Source organism: Gymnodraco acuticeps, unplaced genomic scaffold (assembly GCF_902827175.1).
Source record: "Gymnodraco acuticeps unplaced genomic scaffold, fGymAcu1.1, whole genome shotgun sequence".
Taxonomy (NCBI): domain Eukaryota; kingdom Metazoa; phylum Chordata; class Actinopteri; order Perciformes; family Bathydraconidae; genus Gymnodraco; species Gymnodraco acuticeps.
The window spans coordinates 4,606,352-4,626,138 of record NW_022990583.1 but is presented as its reverse complement, the minus strand read 5'-3'; the positions used below and the strand labels follow the sequence as shown (position 1 = coordinate 4,626,138).

General features: G+C 43.4%; 1 protein-coding gene across 1 annotated transcript; it reads right to left on the bottom strand.

Moving 5' to 3' along the window:
• Positions 1 to 606: 606 nt before the first annotated feature.
• On the bottom strand, positions 607 to 11,683 carry efna1b (ephrin-A1b). The gene is made up of 4 exons (XM_034227974.1): positions 11,222 to 11,683; positions 2,282 to 2,577; positions 2,008 to 2,193; positions 607 to 1,871 (listed from the first exon to the last, which is right to left on the bottom strand). Exons 1-4 carry the CDS (start codon positions 11,317 to 11,319, stop codon positions 1,750 to 1,752), a joined length of 702 nt encoding a protein of 233 aa, XP_034083865.1. The 5' UTR covers positions 11,320 to 11,683; the 3' UTR covers positions 607 to 1,749.
• Positions 11,684 to 19,787: the final 8,104 nt, after the last annotated feature.

Here is a 19,787-nt window from a genome sequence, read left to right as displayed (position 1 = left end):
AGGCTGTGTGATCATCTGCGGTGCATTTAAACTATGACGTGAGTATAGAAATATCAACAACTCAGTTTAACTCCTGGATTTGAATGTGTATTTTGCGTGGTTTTACAGGGGACGGTGACTTTTGGCAGTTTTCAGTCAGCTCTGAGGTTTGCAGGTATGAAGGTCAGCGCACTGTGCTCCCCTTCATTCCAACATACCGCTGTGTAGATCCAAGAGTATAGAGCAGTACAAGAAAGGGAAAAAAAGGAGGGAAAAAAAGAGTGTAAACGAGGAGGCGAGAGTGACACCTTCACACCCTGTTGTCAGTTTGCTCGTGGGCCTCTCTGGCTGCACTATCCTGTATACCCACTCCTTCATCGTACCCCACTCGGTTTTGGTTTTCAGACTGTGAAATCTAAGCCAGGGCAAGTTGTGTACCCAGGGATGAAAGGTGGGAGAGGGCAGAGAAAAGGGGGGATGAGAATTGAGGTTGGGAAAGACCTGGAAATGTAGAGGAGAGATTTTATCGGTACCAAAATATTGTGTCATTCATAACAATGATGTCAGCGGGATTTTAAGACCCAAAATAAATACCACTGGTACTAATGAAAAACAAAGAAACTATAATTACATCACGTTTTTTTATTTCACTTAAGATATTTTCACATGTTAAAACAGTTTCTTATAGTTTTCTCTATGTACATATTCACATATACAGTTACAAAATGAAGCATTATTAACAAGAAAACAAACAACTGTAAATGTAATCTGGGAAGTCCCTTCAGTTTGAGGTTTGACTATGTGCAAATGGAAACACATCTGCACATCAGCCAGTGTACCATGTAGAAATGAGTGAATAACCATAAGTACTGAAGATGCTCAGCTCCCTGAATCCCATGTTTGTTTTCAAATGTATCTTCATATATTTGTCTGCTGATCAGTGGCTCTCTGCCTAATGAGAACATGTAATCGACTAGTAAAGACTTGGGACACAAAAAAAGAATACATATTTTTAGGATCCTAATTGATTCTGGTGCATTTCTTCTAATCAAATCAAACACTTCATTAAATGTATTATGTTACTTTAGTGTTTAATGACCCATGAGCCTGTGTTTTCTTATAGCTGAACTGAAAGAGTGTGTGAAATCAGATCCTTTCAGTGGAGTTCAGCTAAACCAGATTGACTGCTTTTGTATCCGTGTGGATCTCACAGTGGTGTTTTGACAGACTTGAAAGATAAAACAGACTTCAGATGGAACAATAGGGAGCTGAGTGCTACACAACAACATGACACAAATCCTACAGTCCTGGAAGTTGAGGACAACATTTGCAATACAGACTTAATAACTTCTCTACATGTAGAGGAAGAAAAATGACTAACATATGGAGATGAGGAGCACAATGCAAATTTGTACCAAAGTTGAAAACACGGGATAATGAATACAATGTATTCCTCTTGTCCTTTTGATAATCATCCACAAAGTATTTGATCAGTTTGCTTGAAGTTTTGTTCGTAATGACTTTTAAAAAAGAGTGCATCTTAAACGATCATAAAGGAGAATTTCCATCCTCGTTATAAACTAATAAAAAAGGTCCTCTTCTTTGGAACGATCCACGTTCCACATTCACACAAATAAACATGCAAACGCACACTCACAGCACTGTCCATGCTTGTATAAAAAATCTGTATTAAAAAAATCTGTGTTCATTCATGGTCCCAATGACCGGCATTGAGTTGACATTGTCTCTGTTTCAGCATCCTGCTCAGTCTTAGTGTAGCATCAGGGCTAACAGGGCTGGGAGCAGGGTGAAGACGAGTGAAAAGGAGACCAGCTTTGCTTGTGAACTGCCGACGCTCCTCTGTACTTTTGGCTCCATCGCAGCAGGGTCATCTGAGAAAAGAAAAGGGAGGGAGAGTCAGTATTGGATTTCATCAATCAGGCATGTAAAACACCCCCAGCTGAGCTCCTCTCAGACATGGGACTGCTGTGACTATCTGTCTGGTATTTTTGGTTGAACGATCCTCACCTGCTGGGAGCTGGTTAGAAAGGTTGTGAACTCCTCCAGAGGGTATCTTCCCTTTGCCTCCATCTGAGCTCTTTCCTGTATTTTCTGCCTTGGATTTTTCTACATTGGTCTTTGCAGAGCCGCTATTCCCGGCAACATCCACTTTCAGCTTTAGACAATCCTGGCCATGGTGATGCATTGGCTTGGCTGTGGAAAATAAGGAAGAGGGGACAGTTTTAGTACAAGATACCTTCTGAGGATCACAACAAGTTTTTTTTTAATTAATTATACTTACAGATATAATAATAGCTTTCTCCCTGTCTGAATTCCTTGCCCAGGGTAAAGGGGGTAAAACGCTGGAATTTCTCTGAGAATTTCTCGGGGGCGTGGGGAGCAAACGGCCGTGAGCACTCCCAACGCAGCTGGTCGAAGGAGTGAGGCTTGCACACCTCGTAGTCTTCCTTCTCCACCATGTACAGAACGTAGCGCTCAGCTGCATGCGATGACACCTCACCGTGGGTGTAGTGGGGGCAGATGATGTCCAGATAGTCGTTAATACGCACTTCCACTTTGTACTCATCCCACAGGAAGCTGAAGGGAGACAAAAAGAAAGGAGGAGGTTACTCACACATGTATTAATCGAGCAGGGAACGTTTTCAGTTACCAAAAAAACAGAGACAAATATTATCGGTGGGATTTTGTTAATTTTCGAAACACACCCTTACAGCATGGCTCATACAACACCACTTTAATAGTAACAATGAGGGCTAATCACACATTTGCACGTGCAGCAACAGCAAACAGGCTTACTCACGCAATAACACACTTTCACACACAGTCACAGCTACTAGGGTGCAGGTCAGGTACCATGTGAGGGTGTTTGTGCTAGGCCTACTTGTGCAAAGGCGGATCAGGTCGGACTTGTTCACTTTTTACGAACGAGAAAAAATGCTAGAATCTCACACTACCACCAACCCACTCACACACCTTCATGCTCTCTTACCCCTGTTTTGCCTTCAGCAGATATTCACTTCTCACTTGTAAGGACAAGATCTCCCATTCTCTTGCTATTCCACTTTTCTATCTTATACATATAATATATATATATATATATATATACAGTGTCGTTTTCCATCAAGTCTTTTTCAACTGCTTCTGTCTCACTAAATTGTCCACCGGGGTGTGTGTCCATTAATGTGTCAAAGCTCCTGTTGTGAAGCCTGACACTAATTAGCTGTCTCCATCTGAAGATCTGTCTCTTATTTCTCTGGGATTTCATTAAAGACAAAGACAGAGTGGGTGGAAGACCGTCAGACTGTCGCTTTCTTTCTCCCTTTTCATCTTCACCCTTCATTTAGTTTTATGGCTCTTTTCAAGACTCCCCGGCTCCTCTTTGCTCACTTCCTATGCTTGTTTGCGGTCCTAATGAAGTTTAGAGGAAAGATGAACAATTACTAGAAATGCAGCACTGCATATTTGCAGTGACAATGTTCAATCAAAACACGAATTGTTACATTTTCCCCTCACTAAAATTGAACTCTTTGATATTAATTAGCTATGAATCAGTGATGAACTGATTTGTTGGGGCCACATATTAACCTGTATGTTGAATGACTGCTTGTAGATGCTTGCGTTTAGCGCATTGTGGAGATTGAAAGTGACACGAAAACAGCTCCTGTATGTCTGCAATTGTTTATGTGTGCTGTAAGTGTGTGTTCCCCGGCATCAAAGCCAGGGACGTGGTGTCCCCAGCCCCCCTTGTCCTGTTGTTGTGGCTCCTGTTAGGACCCCCTGGTCAAGTCACAGACAAACTGGCTCCAATCGTGGGCCTCTAACCCCTCCTTCCTGCCACTGCACTAGTGTGTGTGTCGTTAGAGCTAACCTATACCTGTCCAAACATGCTTTGTTCCCTGAGCACAGCTCTACACTTGTTATCCAGGGCTAACAGGCTGATCAGCCTCCACTTGCAATCACTGCTCTCGCATAGAAAAGGTTCTTTGTATGCGTGTACACTCCTGTGTATGTGTGCGCGCCTTTGTTTGTGTGTATTTGCAAGTGCACATGTTAGTGAAAGAAAAAAACAGACATAGTCTGTAGCAGCCTAATTGGCAAAAAAGATCTCTCGTCTTGTTCCTCTCTGCTCTGTTTTCTTTTGAGAAGGAGCAGTAATAACAGAAGAAGAAAACAAGGTACTTGGAGATCTCTAGTTGTTTCCTCTGAAGTAAAGAGTAGTTTCAAATTGTATAGGATACACCTTTTTTCCCACACTGCGTCCTGGCCTACCTCCGCTTGGAAACACAGGCTTGTCAAAAGCCAACAAAAACAGACTCTGTTGCTAATTTCATTCACAACTCATGCTTTTAGGAAAACTCTCCTTCTATCCTTCTCTTCACCTCCTCATTTGCCCCCCTCCTCCTGCACTCCACCATTGGTCTGGCTAATTAAAAGCTGTTAGGGGTCTGGGGCCAACGTGTTCTCTTGAAAAGGAGGGGAGGGGGAATGAATGGGGTGTAATTATACCCTTTCCCTCCCCAAAGACAGATTGCCTGAAGGCTGCAGGGCCCTTTCAACCCCTACCTTACCCCATGTGGAGCTTTCACTACCCTGCCTGGTGTGGATGTATGTTATATGTGTGCTCATATGACTGCCAGTGTATTAAAGTTGTTTTAAAGTTTGTGATGTCCAGTTTTGTCAATACTCGAACAATCCTTTTCCCCCCTGGGATTCTGTTATCTTTATCTCGCAACAAATCAAGTAACTGGAAAAAACTCAGGGGCAGAATTGCATAGTAAACCTTTGTCTCACTCCATCCGCCTCGCTCCCTCTACTTTACGCTTCACTCATCAAAGCTCTCCACCCTCGGAGACTCTCGTATCCCTCTTTATTTTCTCTCGCCTCTGACTGACAGTTCTCGGAAGAGTGAGAGTCGCATTAACGTGATAGCTATGTCGTGTGTGAGAGTGAGAGCCAGGTGTGTGAGATGTTGCAAACCTCCTTTCCACACAGGGTCTACTTCCCGTGTGTTAGTTTGTTTGTGTGTATGTGAGTGTTTTCATGGGAGAGGGATTCTCTGAAGACCCTTATTCAGGGCGTCTCATGCTCCGGGCTCATGAGCACATCTGTTTATCAAGGCCTACTGAAGCCTCTTGTGTGTTGAAGTGTGTGTGTGAGTTTTCTTGCATGTGACTGAGGTGTGGGTACACAGCAAGGGTTGAAGGTGGCTGTAGCCGTTCTTCCTCTCTGCGGCAAAGAGGTCATTTCTCACTACGGAGCTACTCTTGCTTTTGCGTCGGCGGGCAAGTTGTGTGTGTGTGTGTGTGTGTGTGTGTGTGTGTGTGTGTGTGTGTGTGTGTGTGAGTTTAAGGTTATAAAATGGGTTATGACAGTAGGTGAGTTCTTCAACACTCGGCCTTCTCACTTAGGCTTTGAAGTCCTGCTATTGTCCTTGCACAGCTCTACCACCTCTTTCATTTTCTTTCTGCCATTCCTCTTTTCCTGTTGTCCCGCTGTTTGTCGCCTGACTCTCACTGGCTGCGGTCAAACAACTGACACAGGAACTCTGTCTTTCAACGTTCCCTCTAGGGAGTATTTCAAACTGTCAACTGGGTCGAGGGGTTAGAGTTCAGGGTCGCAACTTCTCACACACGCTAACATCTGAGTCAGCGCTGAAGATATTCGTTTCACACACTGAGCAAGTCAGCACCGTCAAACACTAAACAGATGCATCCCCCTCCATTTGCTTTGCAGGTAATCAAGTAGTAAGTGTGCACACACTGGAATGTTAGATCTGTGGGGGGGGGCTGCAGTTTGGAAGGTTTACTATGTCTCACAAGGCGCGCTCATCAAATTTCCAGTCACACTCTCATACACTTTTACTTTGACGTGTACACTTAATACCCTATTAATTTGCTGTGGTATAGCAGCTTCACACCTCCTTCCACACAGGCAGAGGAGCTGTCAGTGGTTCTAATGGGTTTATCTGCTCACTAGTGGGATACTCCATTACTGAGCCAATCTAATATACACTGTTAAATCTTTCTAGATTAGCTTCCAATGTAATAGAGCTTCATTCTTCCTCTGTCTCATTGTCTTGCAATAAGAAGACAACTCTTCCTCTAGGCACCAACACCATTGGCTGTCGCTACTCCGCTTCACTGTAGTAACTACATGCTAATCTGTGTTGTTATATGCATGCACTATAATTAAAATACTGAGAGTCCTTTTGGCCCTTGCAAGATAAGCATTTAAAGTGGTCAGTCCAGCCGTTTCTCCATTATTCAATTCAAGACGTCTCCCCTCCCTTCATACATCACTGTCCACTCTCTCCTCCCTCCGTCTGCCTCTCCTTTATTCTTCCAAAATCAGCCCATCCCCCTTCTGCCTATCCTCTATTTTTCTCTTGTTTGTTAATGCTGACATAATATACCAACGCTCTTCATCCAGGCTAATTTCTCAACACAAATCCCTTTCTCTAGTTCACCCTTCTTTCACCCTGCACCCCGGCCTCAACTCCTCCTCCTCTCTGCCCCCAAAATCCTTTCACCCTGTCTCCGTTATTGTAGCCTCCTATTCTGTCTGCGATGAATAGAGGAAGGCCAAATGCTATCATGCTTGGTTTCATGTTTTGGGGTCATTGAGAGTTAATCTGTGTTCCTCTGTCTGTCTTGATTAGCTGAGAGAGAGGGAAAAAGTTCAGTAACTTCTTCCAAAATGAAATATTTAACTTGTCATATTTGAAAAAAAGTGTTAATTAGCTGAGGCAGAACATCCTTGTGAGAAATATTTAGCCAGTTCTGCCCTTAGAGGATGACTGTGGGCTATGAGTGGACAACAGTGCCATGGTATGCCTGAAATGCTATGAATGAGCAGTGTACACATAGCACGCACACGCATGCTTGCCCACACATACTATGATAGTGCTAGGCAGGAGTAGGCTTCTCTAATGTTAGCAGAGCCAAAACTCAGAGGTGCTCTGTCTTCCTCTGGTGGAAAACTACTGGGGCCAAAACAGAGGAAGGCCTGTGAGAATGGGGGGGACTGGGAGGAAGTCTGGACCACAGATAAGGAAGCGAGAGGAAGAGCAGAGAGAAAAACAGAGGTGCAAGGATACTGTGACCGGGAATGAGAATGACCAAAGACCTGGGACACATATATGAACTATATAATGTAGTTTGCCTTATTTAGCCAGCTGGTGCTGGGTGGGATGATGCATGAAAGTATGTATGTTCTATAAGCATGTATGGAAAGAGGACAGTTATGTCAGTAGGGAAATCACACAAATCCTTCTGATATTAAATGGAAGTATGCACAGCAGGCTAAATGAAATGTCCAATAGTGCTTGTAATTGATTATTCTGATGAAGGAAGCATCCCATCAGGGAGATTATGGAGTGAATTATTCATTATGACATCTCCAGGTTTATTAAGGAATGTATCTATATATATTGTAATGATTACACAATAAACCACCGACCCACATACACAGACTATAGTGGATAAAGCTTAACGAAAATGACAAAAGTTACATCACAGGATCACATGGGCATATATATATTTATATATATATATATATATATATATAAATAGAATATAGCCAGCAGGATGATGGTTTTGTGTCTATGGGTCAGATGGTCAGATTACAAGTCATCTGCAATCTATGTAAGTGTGTCTATGTGTGTGTGTGTGTGTGTGTGTGTGTGTGTGTGTGTGTGTGTGTGTGTGTGTGTGTGTGTGTGTGTGTGTGTGTGTGTGTGTATATGCTCTCAGTCTGGTGAGATTAGAGGCCAAGAACCAGACGGGACGTGGGGTGGGGAGGGGAGGGGTAAATAATGATTGAAACGGGAGACGAATAGTGGGAACAAAATGTATAAAATGTACAAGTTAAAGGGAGTTAAAGGGGGGGGAGGGGCTCATCCTCCAGGCCAAATCTACGTGTTGAGGCAGGCCCAGACACAGAGCCAGACACAGAGGGAGATAAACAGAATATTACATTACACCAAACTCCTGATAAAGATATTTGCACGGATACCAGGGAGCATGAGAAATAAACCCGGGCCACTCTAGATGGATGAAAGCCGCCAAATAACACAGAGATAACGGTAATAAAGGAGGCTGTTCTTCCACATCTGTGCTGAAAACTGGAGATATTAAATGCACTTGAATCAGTAAGTAGAAAAAAAGAGATGGAGGGCTCAGGGCCAGCGGCCACTCTGGGAGGAGTCCCAGCTGTTTAAGTGAGTAAAAGGAGTGAAGATGGGGAGAGGAAGAGACAGGTACAGTGAGAGAACACACACACACTCACACACAGCTGAGATGAGTATAGTAACAGCGGGGTGGAATGCTGGCTGTAGCTAATATTAACACAAGTTCTCCCTCTCTTGCCCCCCAGAGTGTGTAAGTGTGAGTCACACATTTATCGTGTCTCGATTAGGCTGCTTACGGGTACGGCCACTCCTTATTTTACTCTGACGTTGGAGCAAGCACACACTCACTAGGAGACACACTAATAATCACGTACTCTCCAAAACAAAAACAAAACCACTTCCCGTTAAAGGCTGGTAAAGGGCATCACAAGTTCAACAAGGCACACACACACACACACACGACACACACACACACACACACACACACACACACACACACACACACACACACACACACACACACACACACACACACACACACACACACACACACACACACACACACACACACACACACACACCACACACACACACACCACACCACACACACACACACACACACACACACACACACACACACACACACACCCACACACACACACACACACACACACACACACACACACACACACACACACACACACACACACACACACACACACACACACACACACACGACCCAGGCAGAGACATGTCTAAAGACAAGATTGGACCAGACTGAGAAAAACATGCTTTCCACCTATCAGCTATAGAAAATCTGCAAACATGCACACGTATTAAATCCCTTTATGACTTGAAGTATAGGATTACATTAAACTGTACTGACAAGTTAGTGAAAATCAAACACACCCCTACACACACAAACACACTCCTCAGCTGCTGTCAGTGTACTTCACATCTCTATATTCAACTACATGAATGGGCAGAATGCTGCCATCTGGTCACTGTCCTCCTACTAAGACAAATCACAGCTTCTCAATCATTAGAATCAAGTAGCATCAATTATCCACGGCCCGGTGCCGTCTAAGCCCTGCTGATGGATCAACATGATCCTTTCGAACAGGTGACTGATTGATCACTAGGGGAACGATTTGGGGCAGGTGGGCTTTTAGCTAGCAAGCAGGAATCCAGAAGATAAAGGGAGATGATGGAAAAAGAGAGGACAAGAGACAGAAGTGAGAGGTAATGTTAAGGGGGAGGTTAAGGAGGGGAATGAGGGATTCGAGTTGTGGAGATTAGACTGTACAATGTCATAACATATATAATACAAGTGGCATGTAGGGGTCAGCCGATTATAGTTTCATGTTGGCTTATATGTCATTATCCTCTTGAGTGAGCATTGGGGAATGGGAAAGTGAAAGGTCTTAGTTCAACTGTAGTACAGCAGATATTTGTGGTGAGTCTCAATTGTTGAATATGAAGTTTATATCTGTCTGTGTCAGGGTCTATGTTTAGACAAAAGAGATTAGACTTATGATTTTTCGTTATACAACTCTCATAAATAGTTCAGGGATGGATTAGAGATGGCGGACCACCCGGGTCTCCATCTCTGCCCTCTTTTTGTCTTCATTATCCTTTCTTATTTGAACTAAAACTTGAAGCTCCAGTTTCCTCTCTCTCCAGACCAAAGAGCCTCTGGTTTCACATTTCTCTTCTACCTTTTCTTTCTGTCTCACCTGAACCAGAGTTCTTTGCCTCTGTGCGTGGTGACTCAGGTGTACAACTCAGGTGGGTCCAAACCCAGCCAGTGAGTCACACATGGACTAACCCATGACACAAGCACTGCTCTGACGACAGGACTTACCATTAGACTCCTCTTATCCAATTATCAGGACAATTGTTTTCCTTGTTGCAGGGGCTATGTTTTGTTTAGCCCCGCGTCTATAGTCATTCTTAAAGGGCAATTAGAGAGCCTGAGCCAGTAATGTAATCAAGACAAAGGCTAAAAGGCCATAATGGCTTTTGCCCTTGTTTAGTCTCGGTGGCGGGTTTTAATCGACCTATCTCGGGAGCAGAGGATCGGCCGGGGACCGTCCTTCTGTTTCAGCTCAGTTATAAAATAATACTGTATTTCAAGCGTGGGGGGGATCACTCGCTCCACGCTAAAAGCTCAATAAATTGCACCGCGATATTGCGCGTCTGTCAAGCTCCATCGATCCCACTGAGTGGTAGGATAGCATTACATTTCTGACCTCAAAACAAAGTAATCAGCAATATCTGCCTCTCACTCTGACACACACATACACACACACACACACACACACACACACACACACACACACACACACACACACACACACACACACACACACACACACACACACACACAACATATTCACTACCTTCCCATATCACTATCATACGGCAGAGTCTTGATGTGGTATATTTATAAAACTGATGATATTAACCTACTGATTACTTTTCAATTATAAACGTTCCATGACACACACACATACACACACACACACACACACACACACACACACACACACACACACACACACACACAGGTGCAGACCATACAGACAGCCTCAGTTGCCAAGTTCATACTCGTCAGGCTATTTTCTACGATTGGAGTACATGTCTGTGTATGTGTTGCGGTTAAATATAGTGGACAATCTGTCCATCTGTCTTGGCATCCTGCTCACAGTCTTCTGCTTTTAAACCCCGCTGCTACAGTCTGAGCATAATCCTGTTAGGCGAGTTAAAAATGTAGACCTCACACCTTAACCGTCTCATGCACCTTTAATTGTCACCTGAATGAAAAACAACAACAAGCTTTGCCAGTTGTAGCCTTTAGAGAGTGTAAACAGCCTCCGGGCCTTAATGACACAATGTCTACAATATAGAAGCTTCACATGACATGTCAAATAAGATAAATTAGATCACTTGAAACATCGGGAAATACACACACTCACACAGACAGAGCAGTGAATGACTGAGACTGAACTACATACAACTTGAGCCACATACTATCACTCGCACACACGACATATAGCCATATAGCGCACAAAATCACAGATCAGCACTTACTTTGGGTTCGAGCCGTTCCAGTAGACGCTGTGCCTCTCTGCACAAGCGAACCAAGCACCGATGCTCAGCGCCAAACACATCAGATACACCAACTCCATATCTCCTGTTCTCCAAAGGACGCTTGAGTAAAACTAAATAAGCGATAATTGAAAAAAACCGCTTCTGTTATTTAAGTTTTTAATGCGTAAATACGCGCACCGAAAAACAACAACAACAACGGATTGAAAGCCCTCTAGTAGCAATGAAGGCAGATCAAGTGATGCAGTTCATCAAATACAGTGGCAACTCTTTAGTGGTTCACAGAAGCGCAACTTGTCTGTTTTGTGGAGCATACACTCCACCCCCCGATATAGTGCCAGCCAATAGCATTAAGACAAAATCTGAATACCCAGCCTACAGCAGCCACTAGAGACGCTCCTCCAGCTGCTCCCACTCTAAAGCAGGAACATAAAAAACACAAAAACAACTCTACTAGGATTATAATATTAACATCTTAGAAGAATAACAAATAGATGTAAGCCACTGTGTCATATTGGGCTGATAGGATAAGACATTATGAACAAAAAAAGTGAAAATGTTAATAGATTAAAAAACAACTGATAGGCTTATCTCTAATGTATGGAATATATTTTTGAGAGACTTAATAAGCACCAATGATCAACACATTTTATTTATTAAAGGCTACCATACAATAAAGACATTTAAAAAAAATACAATTTGCAGAGGTGAGTGATCACAGAATATATTTCAAATGCATTATTTAGATCAAGCAAAACACACTTTCTTCATTATAAATAATGTCTTTTACTAGTCAATGTCCAGCAATCTAAAACATACAGTGTTCAAACTAACATTTGAAATGTAACTTAGTAGTAACTTGCTTTTGTCTAGTGGAGTACAAAGTACAGTATTCACATCTGAAATGTAGTGAGGAAGGATTCATTTAAAAACATGGAAATACGTTTTACATTTAAAAATAATTACTTAAGTGGTTTTCGACAGCCACTGTGTTATGGTGGTATATTTTCTTGTTGTTATTGTTTTGTTCATATTGTAACAATGCAATGTTTTGCTAATTAGCTGTGTTGCATTATGTTGTGACTCACTGTATGTCGCAAATGTTTTGTATTGAGCTGTTAGCTTGTTATTGTGTGTTGTAATACAAGTTTGTCAACTACTTTTTTCATTGCAATAAAATGCATTGTTAAAAACTGTTTGTTGACATGGACTTTTCAACCGAGCTGTAAATATGTGGCTGCACTTTCTTTTGTATGACATAACTTGAACATATGATATACTAACAAGAAATGTGTCCCAGTGTTCATTTGAGAATCTTCTGCAAAGAGACTTTGCGTTCTTGCAGGCTGTTGTTGTGTAGGCCCGCTGGAGTGCTAATTACATTTTGCAAGATAATAAATAATTATTACCCTCTTATCAGCCAATCTTATCTTCTGGTCTCTGCTTAGCCGCGTCCCCAGACAGGTACGTTTAGAAAACAACCTCACAGATGGTGTGGATAAAGTCCAGACCACATGGGTGTCAGCGGGATTGAGGCCCCAGCAGGAGAGGGCTTCCCTCGGGCAGGGATGGACCCCAGCCTCGGTTAGCTGGTTCATAGCTGCATAGTAACAGCATTGTGTGTGAGTGTGTGTGTGAGTATGTGCAGACAAGCTGAGTGTCTAACTGTCCCTATAGGCTTCGCTGGGCAAGCAGACACACGTCCTGGCACTCTGAGAGGATCACACACACTCAGACACACACACTCACACAGACCCCGTAGACAGTGGGGGTAAATCACGGCTGAGGGTGCTTTTCCATTCAATAATGTCTCGCCAAAAATGACGGGAAATGAGGAGGAAGAGGGTTGAGGAAGTGATGCGTGATCAAGAATAATGTGAACAAGCCTAGCTACAAATAAGCTCCTTATCTAAAACCTATTGATGATTTCATATATACAAGTAGCTATTCCTGTAAGCCCACCTCTTCACTACTGACACCAGAAACTGCTTTAAACATAAGTATTGATTTCCTCTAAGGAATGACTGAAATGCAAATACTGTTACAGCAGCTCCAAAACTAGCGAGTGATTCACGGCCTTCAGACTACCAGCAACAGGAACCCCGGTTCCCACTCAGAGGCCGACACAACATACTAGGAGTCACTGTCAGTTGCTCTCGTTGCCAGCAGACTTCCGCGGGTCTAACATGGGCTCCTCTCATGATACATAACCAGCCCTGTTACAAGACAGAAACACAAATTTAGAAATTCACAACCCACAAATACACCTCCTCTCTGCTGCTGCAGCCAAGCGTCAGGTGGCAGGGATCCCTCATGTATGCATATATACATCTACACACACGCAAACAAACATTTAGGTCTTCTCTGCTGGCACTTATGATGGTGTTGTAGCTATATAAACTATGATCGACTCTCAGTTTGAGACTTAATCCTCCCACAGCCCATAGATACAGACAGGGAAGACCGGGGCTTCTGCGGATGACAGTAAAGCAGAGAAAACTTGATGGCTCAAAAAAGAAACTCACAGAAGAAAAGTGTTGGAGACGAAAGGAAAGCTCGACAGCTCTAAAAGTGGATTAAAGGAAGTCTGGGGAAGACCGGACAGCTATACACTTCTCAGCAAAGAGGAATTGCCTTGTTTATTTCCTAGGTATTACGTATCCAGGCGTCACAGTTTCTGGCATGAGTTGTTCAACATGCAATGGAAATCCCACAATTATATAACTTGCGTAATTAAGTAGAAAAAACAGAGTGTGTAGCGCTACCTGTACCTGGCAATACCTGCTTTTTTTCTTTCCTACTCTCTCAACCTTGGCAAATACTTTTCTTTCAAATATAGATGAGTTGTGGGGAGTGAAAAGATACATGAAAACAAAAACAGATGGTGTCAGAGGCAAAAAAAGTATCAGCACGGTAAGAAAAAAGGGTTAAGGATATGTGGGAGACAGCTATTTAGAAAAAAGGAGTCCCCTCAGTCTATTAAATTCTCAGTCTTGCTTCTTTCCTTCACTTCTTCCTCTCCACTCATTCTGTTGGCCTCAGGCATGGATCAGAGTTGGTCGGGTCTCGAAATTTGAAGTTTTTCTGAAACACACAGAGATATATAGCAGGAGTGTTTAATAGAGACGAGAGAGTAAATCAAACCACGAGTTGGAGTGAAACTTTAAAAGTAGGGTGTTATAGATGAGAGGCTCATGGAAACACATGGGCGTCAGCCACACTGAAACATAACAAGAACCAAACAGGGATGGTAGAGAAACTGCTTAGTGCTTAAGGCAGTTGTATGAACATACACATGTATGTGCTTGCACAGGCTTTTATTAAAGTTGTAGGTTGTGTAGGAGTGCTCTGATCCCCGCTGCTGTCTTTATTGTTGCTTTTGTAGCCTTTATTTAACCAGGTATCCCATTGACATCAATAATCTCTTTTTCAAGGGAGACCTGCAGCACATTGGTTACACATAAAAACAACAGAACACAAAAAGGAAAGTGGAAAGCAAGAGATGTTATCCTGTTGAATACATGTCTGCCTCTTTTTTTTGTCCTGAGTTATCACGTCATCACTCGTCGTGCCCTGGAGCCTCTGCCTTTGCCTCAGCTGCTGATGTGCAATTGGTGCCCATCCTTCTGAGCCTCTCCCTCAGAGAATAGCCTTAGCTGTTATTGAAAAAAAAGGTCATCGGGAAGATCAACTATTGAAAAGGGTATAAAGAGCCTTAAAGGGGCTAAATCACCGTAATATGCTCCTCATTGACTCCAGTTGATCACATATCAAATTTCAAATAGTTGCCTTTTGTTCACCCAGCCTCTGTCATTACCGCTAGCTTAGGCTTGTTAACACTTGGCATTGTTTCATCTACACATGGACAGCTTGTCACCCTGCTGCCCTCTGTCCCTTTATCCCCGGCCTCCCGCGGGCCCTCGCCCCTCTGGCTCATAGCGGCACACTCCGCCAAGCTGCTCCATCTCTGGCACCACAAAGGCATGTCCCCCTATTCACATCCATTCATCTGCATACAGGTGGTCAACCCATTCAAACACAGGCAGGCACACTTCTGCTTAATAGTGCTCCATGTTTGATGTAGCCCAAATAGGGATTCTTGCATTGCTAAACTTGTAATGAGGTGGTGTTTCTGCTCTGACCATTTTAGGAATCTCCATGGCTGACAGGGTATCAAAACAAGCCAAGGACACACATACAAACTAAATAAAACAAGATGGCATGTGTATGTCAGCAGGGAGTAAATGAACCTCCTCCCTCCCTCCTGGAGTAACACTGTGTCACTATTCAGGCCGCAGGAATCATTAACTGGCCCAGTCAACAGGCACACTTTACTCGTTCGCTCCCTCCCTGCTGCTCTGTCCTCCTTTCTTTCTCCCAGGGACTCTCAATCCCATGCACACGCACACACCGGCACACAAAAGCACAAACAAACCCCGGTGAAATATTTAACCGCGCTACTCATCTTGCATTGCCTCGGCCATCATTTGTCATACTGTCTCCTCGTCTGTCTCCCTGCCTGTTCTCTCGGCTCATCTGTTGTCTCTGCTGTCTTTCCTTCCTTCCTTTTCTTCTGTTCATCTGTTCAGTTATTTCCACAGAGCCCTCGTCAGCCCCTGGCCAGAACTTACTGAGTACATCTCTCCCTGATTACTCTCCGTTCTCTTGTTTTCTTTTCACATTGACTAGTTCTTGAATGTCTCCTCCTTTACTCTGTTTTATGCTCTATTGCTCCCTATCAGTTCCTGCTTCCCCTGTCTCAGTGTTGTCCTTTTTTCGTCGTTGCAGCCTTCCCCTCACTTTCGATCTTTTCTTATCCCTGCACTCCCCAGTCTACAAGAACCTCGGGCAGTGCATTTGTTAGTAGAGAATCCATTATCTTCCTCCATCCTCCCACCTTCTTTTCTCTCTCTCTCTCTCTCTCTCTCTCTCTCGCTCTCTCTCTCTCGCTCTGCTCTCTTCCGCGGTCTCTCTCTCGCTCTCTCTCTCTCTCGCTCTCTCTCTCTCTCTCTCTCTCTCTCTCTCTCTCTCTCTCTCTCTCTCTCTCTCTCTCTCTCTCTCTCTCTCTCTCTCTCTCTCTCTCTCTCTCTCTTCACATGCTCCTGGTCCCAGCCCTATATTCATTAACATAGTGTTAATGATCCCAGATGGACTGACATGTACTCTATGGGGGCGAGGTGTGAGCTGCTTCTTCCAAGGGTGTGTGTGTGGGTGGTTTGTGTGTGTGTGTGTGTGTGTGTGTGTGTGTGTGTGTGTGTGTGTGTGTGTGTGTGTGTGTGTGTGTGTGTGTACACATGCATGGCTGTTAGGTACACATGTGCATAAGTGTGTTCATATGTGCATGTACGGTATGTTTATATCAGCATTTGAGTAAGAAAGAGAGTGTTTGCTTCCCTCCAGGCAGAAGATTGCTCGGTTATTATGCTCTGCATCTCTTATGACCATCTTTCATAAAGCCAAAAATAAAATTGATCAGACTGCAGCTGAGGAGGTCTTAAAGTTCATGCAGAATTTGTTCTCTCTTTGAATATAAAGTGAGTCATAAGCTCCTCCTGTACTATCATTTTGAAAAGACAAATTCAAAATGAGCAGCTCTGAGAGAACATCTTAATCTTGCAGCACTATACAATACAGAACAATATCTTTGTCATGTTTATTGCTTATTGGCTACAGTAATAATTTAGCACCTTTGGGCCAAGCGTCTCATTATTGCTTTTACTTGGAGACTCTTGAGTAATTCCTCATAGAAAAAGCTGCCACACTGCAAAGGCGTATTGTTTGGTGACAGATGATACATTAATATATGATGTGATTGGCTTCTCTTTCCTAGAAAATGTTACATTGTTCTAGAAACATCAGTTACCATGGCATTATACATCACAGATTGTAATGTGTGCACTCCCTAAGCTAATTTAATATGAATCCAGAATTTCCTCACGTTAAAACGTACTAGCTTGCAGTCTTCTTTTACAATACCTTCATATCTTGGCATGTTACTACAGCTGTCATTAGAATAGTTAGATACCATTATTAGGATGGTGTAACCATGTAACCAAAAAACAGCTCCTAAACTTCACAGAGAACCTTTAAGAGTAATGATCGTTTATTGTAATGCTGCACAACAAGCATCATTCTCAAAATGTGGAAATACTCCTGTAATGGTTTGGCCTCTGTCCAGTGGCGTAACTATCGACGGTGCAGCCGGTGCAACGCACCGGGGCCCAGAGCCGGCAAGGGGCTCATGCAAAAAAAAAATGCCCAATAGCATTGACCGGTTCACGCAGTCTTCAAAGTAACCAAGCAACCTACATTAATTTGTAATTTGTCTGTCCAATGACCTTGCTCCCTTTCATGTCATGTGATACCTTGTGTGACGAGCGAACCGTGTAATCAACCTGTACTGTACTGTATAGCAGCAGCAAGTTCGGTAGCATTATAAAAAATGTAATAGCATGCATTTATAATGTACAGCAAACCAAAGCACAAGAGCAGCGCTCAAAAGAGAAAGGACAAGAGAGAACAAGGAGATGTAACAGATAAACTGACAAAAATAGACCGTTTTTTTTGTCATACATCGTCCTCGAAATCGAGCACTAACGTTAGCAATGTTGACGTGCACCCGGAGCCAGAGGCTAACGATAGCTCACCTGCCTCACCACCATCATTGCCATCTAGCTCCACAAGTGAAGCTGTATCCGTGGCCGTGGCTGTGCAACCTTCTTCTCCAGCCAGCCAGGAGGAGAGGCTGGATTTGGCTGTGCCTGGCGGGGGTCCAACAGTTCCCCAAAGGGCCCCAACCGATAGGGGACTCTATATCGCTATTGAGACCTCAACGCCAAGATCAAAAGCTATATTATAGCAACCGGTCTATATAGGCCAACCGGCCCATTCCCCAGAGACAAATATCAAGGAAACAGGTGTAATCCTCTTCTTAGTTGGCTGTGCCGTTGTCAGGCTGTGGTAGTCTGAGGCCAGGGCAGGCTGTTGTTGATAGTCTATACCAGGGGTACTCAAATACAAATCTTAAAGGTCCAAAATAAATGTTTCAATAAGACAAAGGTCCGTTTATTACGGTCATTCAAACTTTTAAACAATTGCAACAAGATTCTTAACACGAGGTTGCAAAAACAAAAATAATCTGTATGCAGCAGTTTTCATTGTTATTGTGTCTGTGCTTGACCCCTCAGAGTCGCAGTGTAAGAGCTGCACAGTTATGAATAAAGGCAGCTGCACCCTCTTTCATTCAGCATTCCCATTATTGCTTTATAAATGTCTTGCCCCCTTGTGTGTCCACTGAGGTTCGTCAGGCCCAACACATCTTCAACAAACTCCCCCTTTGCCTCATCATAAAAACTCACAAACACCAGCAACTGAGCATTGTTAGTGGTGTCAGTGGACTCACACACAGCTAAGGAAATGCACTGTGCATTTTTTATTCCATCACAAAGCTGATTAATCAAATCACCAGCCAGTATGTATGTTCTTCTGGTTGCTGTGGAATCTGAGAGGGGGATTTGCTTGATTTGACCTGTTATTTCCTCTTTTTGTTTGCCTTCAACATGGTCTCCATCACTTCAGTCATGCATTATTTTATACTGCAGTTATTATCCAGTGGAAAGCCCTACCTACTGGCCTAGTTAAATCAAAGTGGTTACTTTTTTTTGGCTGGGCAGTGAAGTTTTCCACACCGTCTTATTTGACTTTCTCAGGACTTAAAACTGTTTTTTGGGGGCAGACCCCCTCAAAGAAAACAATATATTTACACACGTAAGGTCATCATCTTAAAGGTGGGGTAGGTAAGTTTGAGAAACCGGCTCGAGATACACTTTTTGTTATATTCCATGGAATGCTCTTAACATCCCGATAGCAATGAATATCTGACGTTTTGACAACAAATCCATAAAAAAATGTCATCTGTGGAAGCCGTAATACTGTAAAAAGTACAACCAATCCGTTTAGCCGGCCCGGCTAAACGGATTGGATTGCCGCCCTGTCTGTCAGCCTTCCATCTCGTGCACGCACAAATGTATCTCGTGCCCTCATTGGGCGTGCATTGCAGCAGTACTTCAATGACTCGCCAGGCGGCCACTTTCACCAGTCTGCAGACGTCATGTGCGCGTTCATGTGTGTTGGAGGAGGTGCTCTGCTCTGTAAGGAATTATTTTCGGCTGTGTATTTTCACATTGTAGTGCACTCGAGCCGGTTTCTGAAACTTACCTACCCCACCTTTAATAGTTGTGTATGCTCATCCGTGAGCAGAGCATCAAGTTGACATGTCTATTACAGCTGAATGCGGCGATTACCATTTTGTTCAGCAAAACGCCTCACAAACGTATTAAGATAAACAGCTTTAGTGCGTTTTGATTCAATGCTGAGTGCAACCACACTGACAGTCTCTTCTCTGTCATTGTAGACCGCAAATACCTCATTCCTTCAGTGCTTGGGTCAGAATGCTTCTCGTTTTGCGCCGTCCAGTTCAAAATGAAATCGCCGCCAATCGTATGTCCACGCTCGCGCCAGGACCGGGGACGTGCATGACGTGCATCTT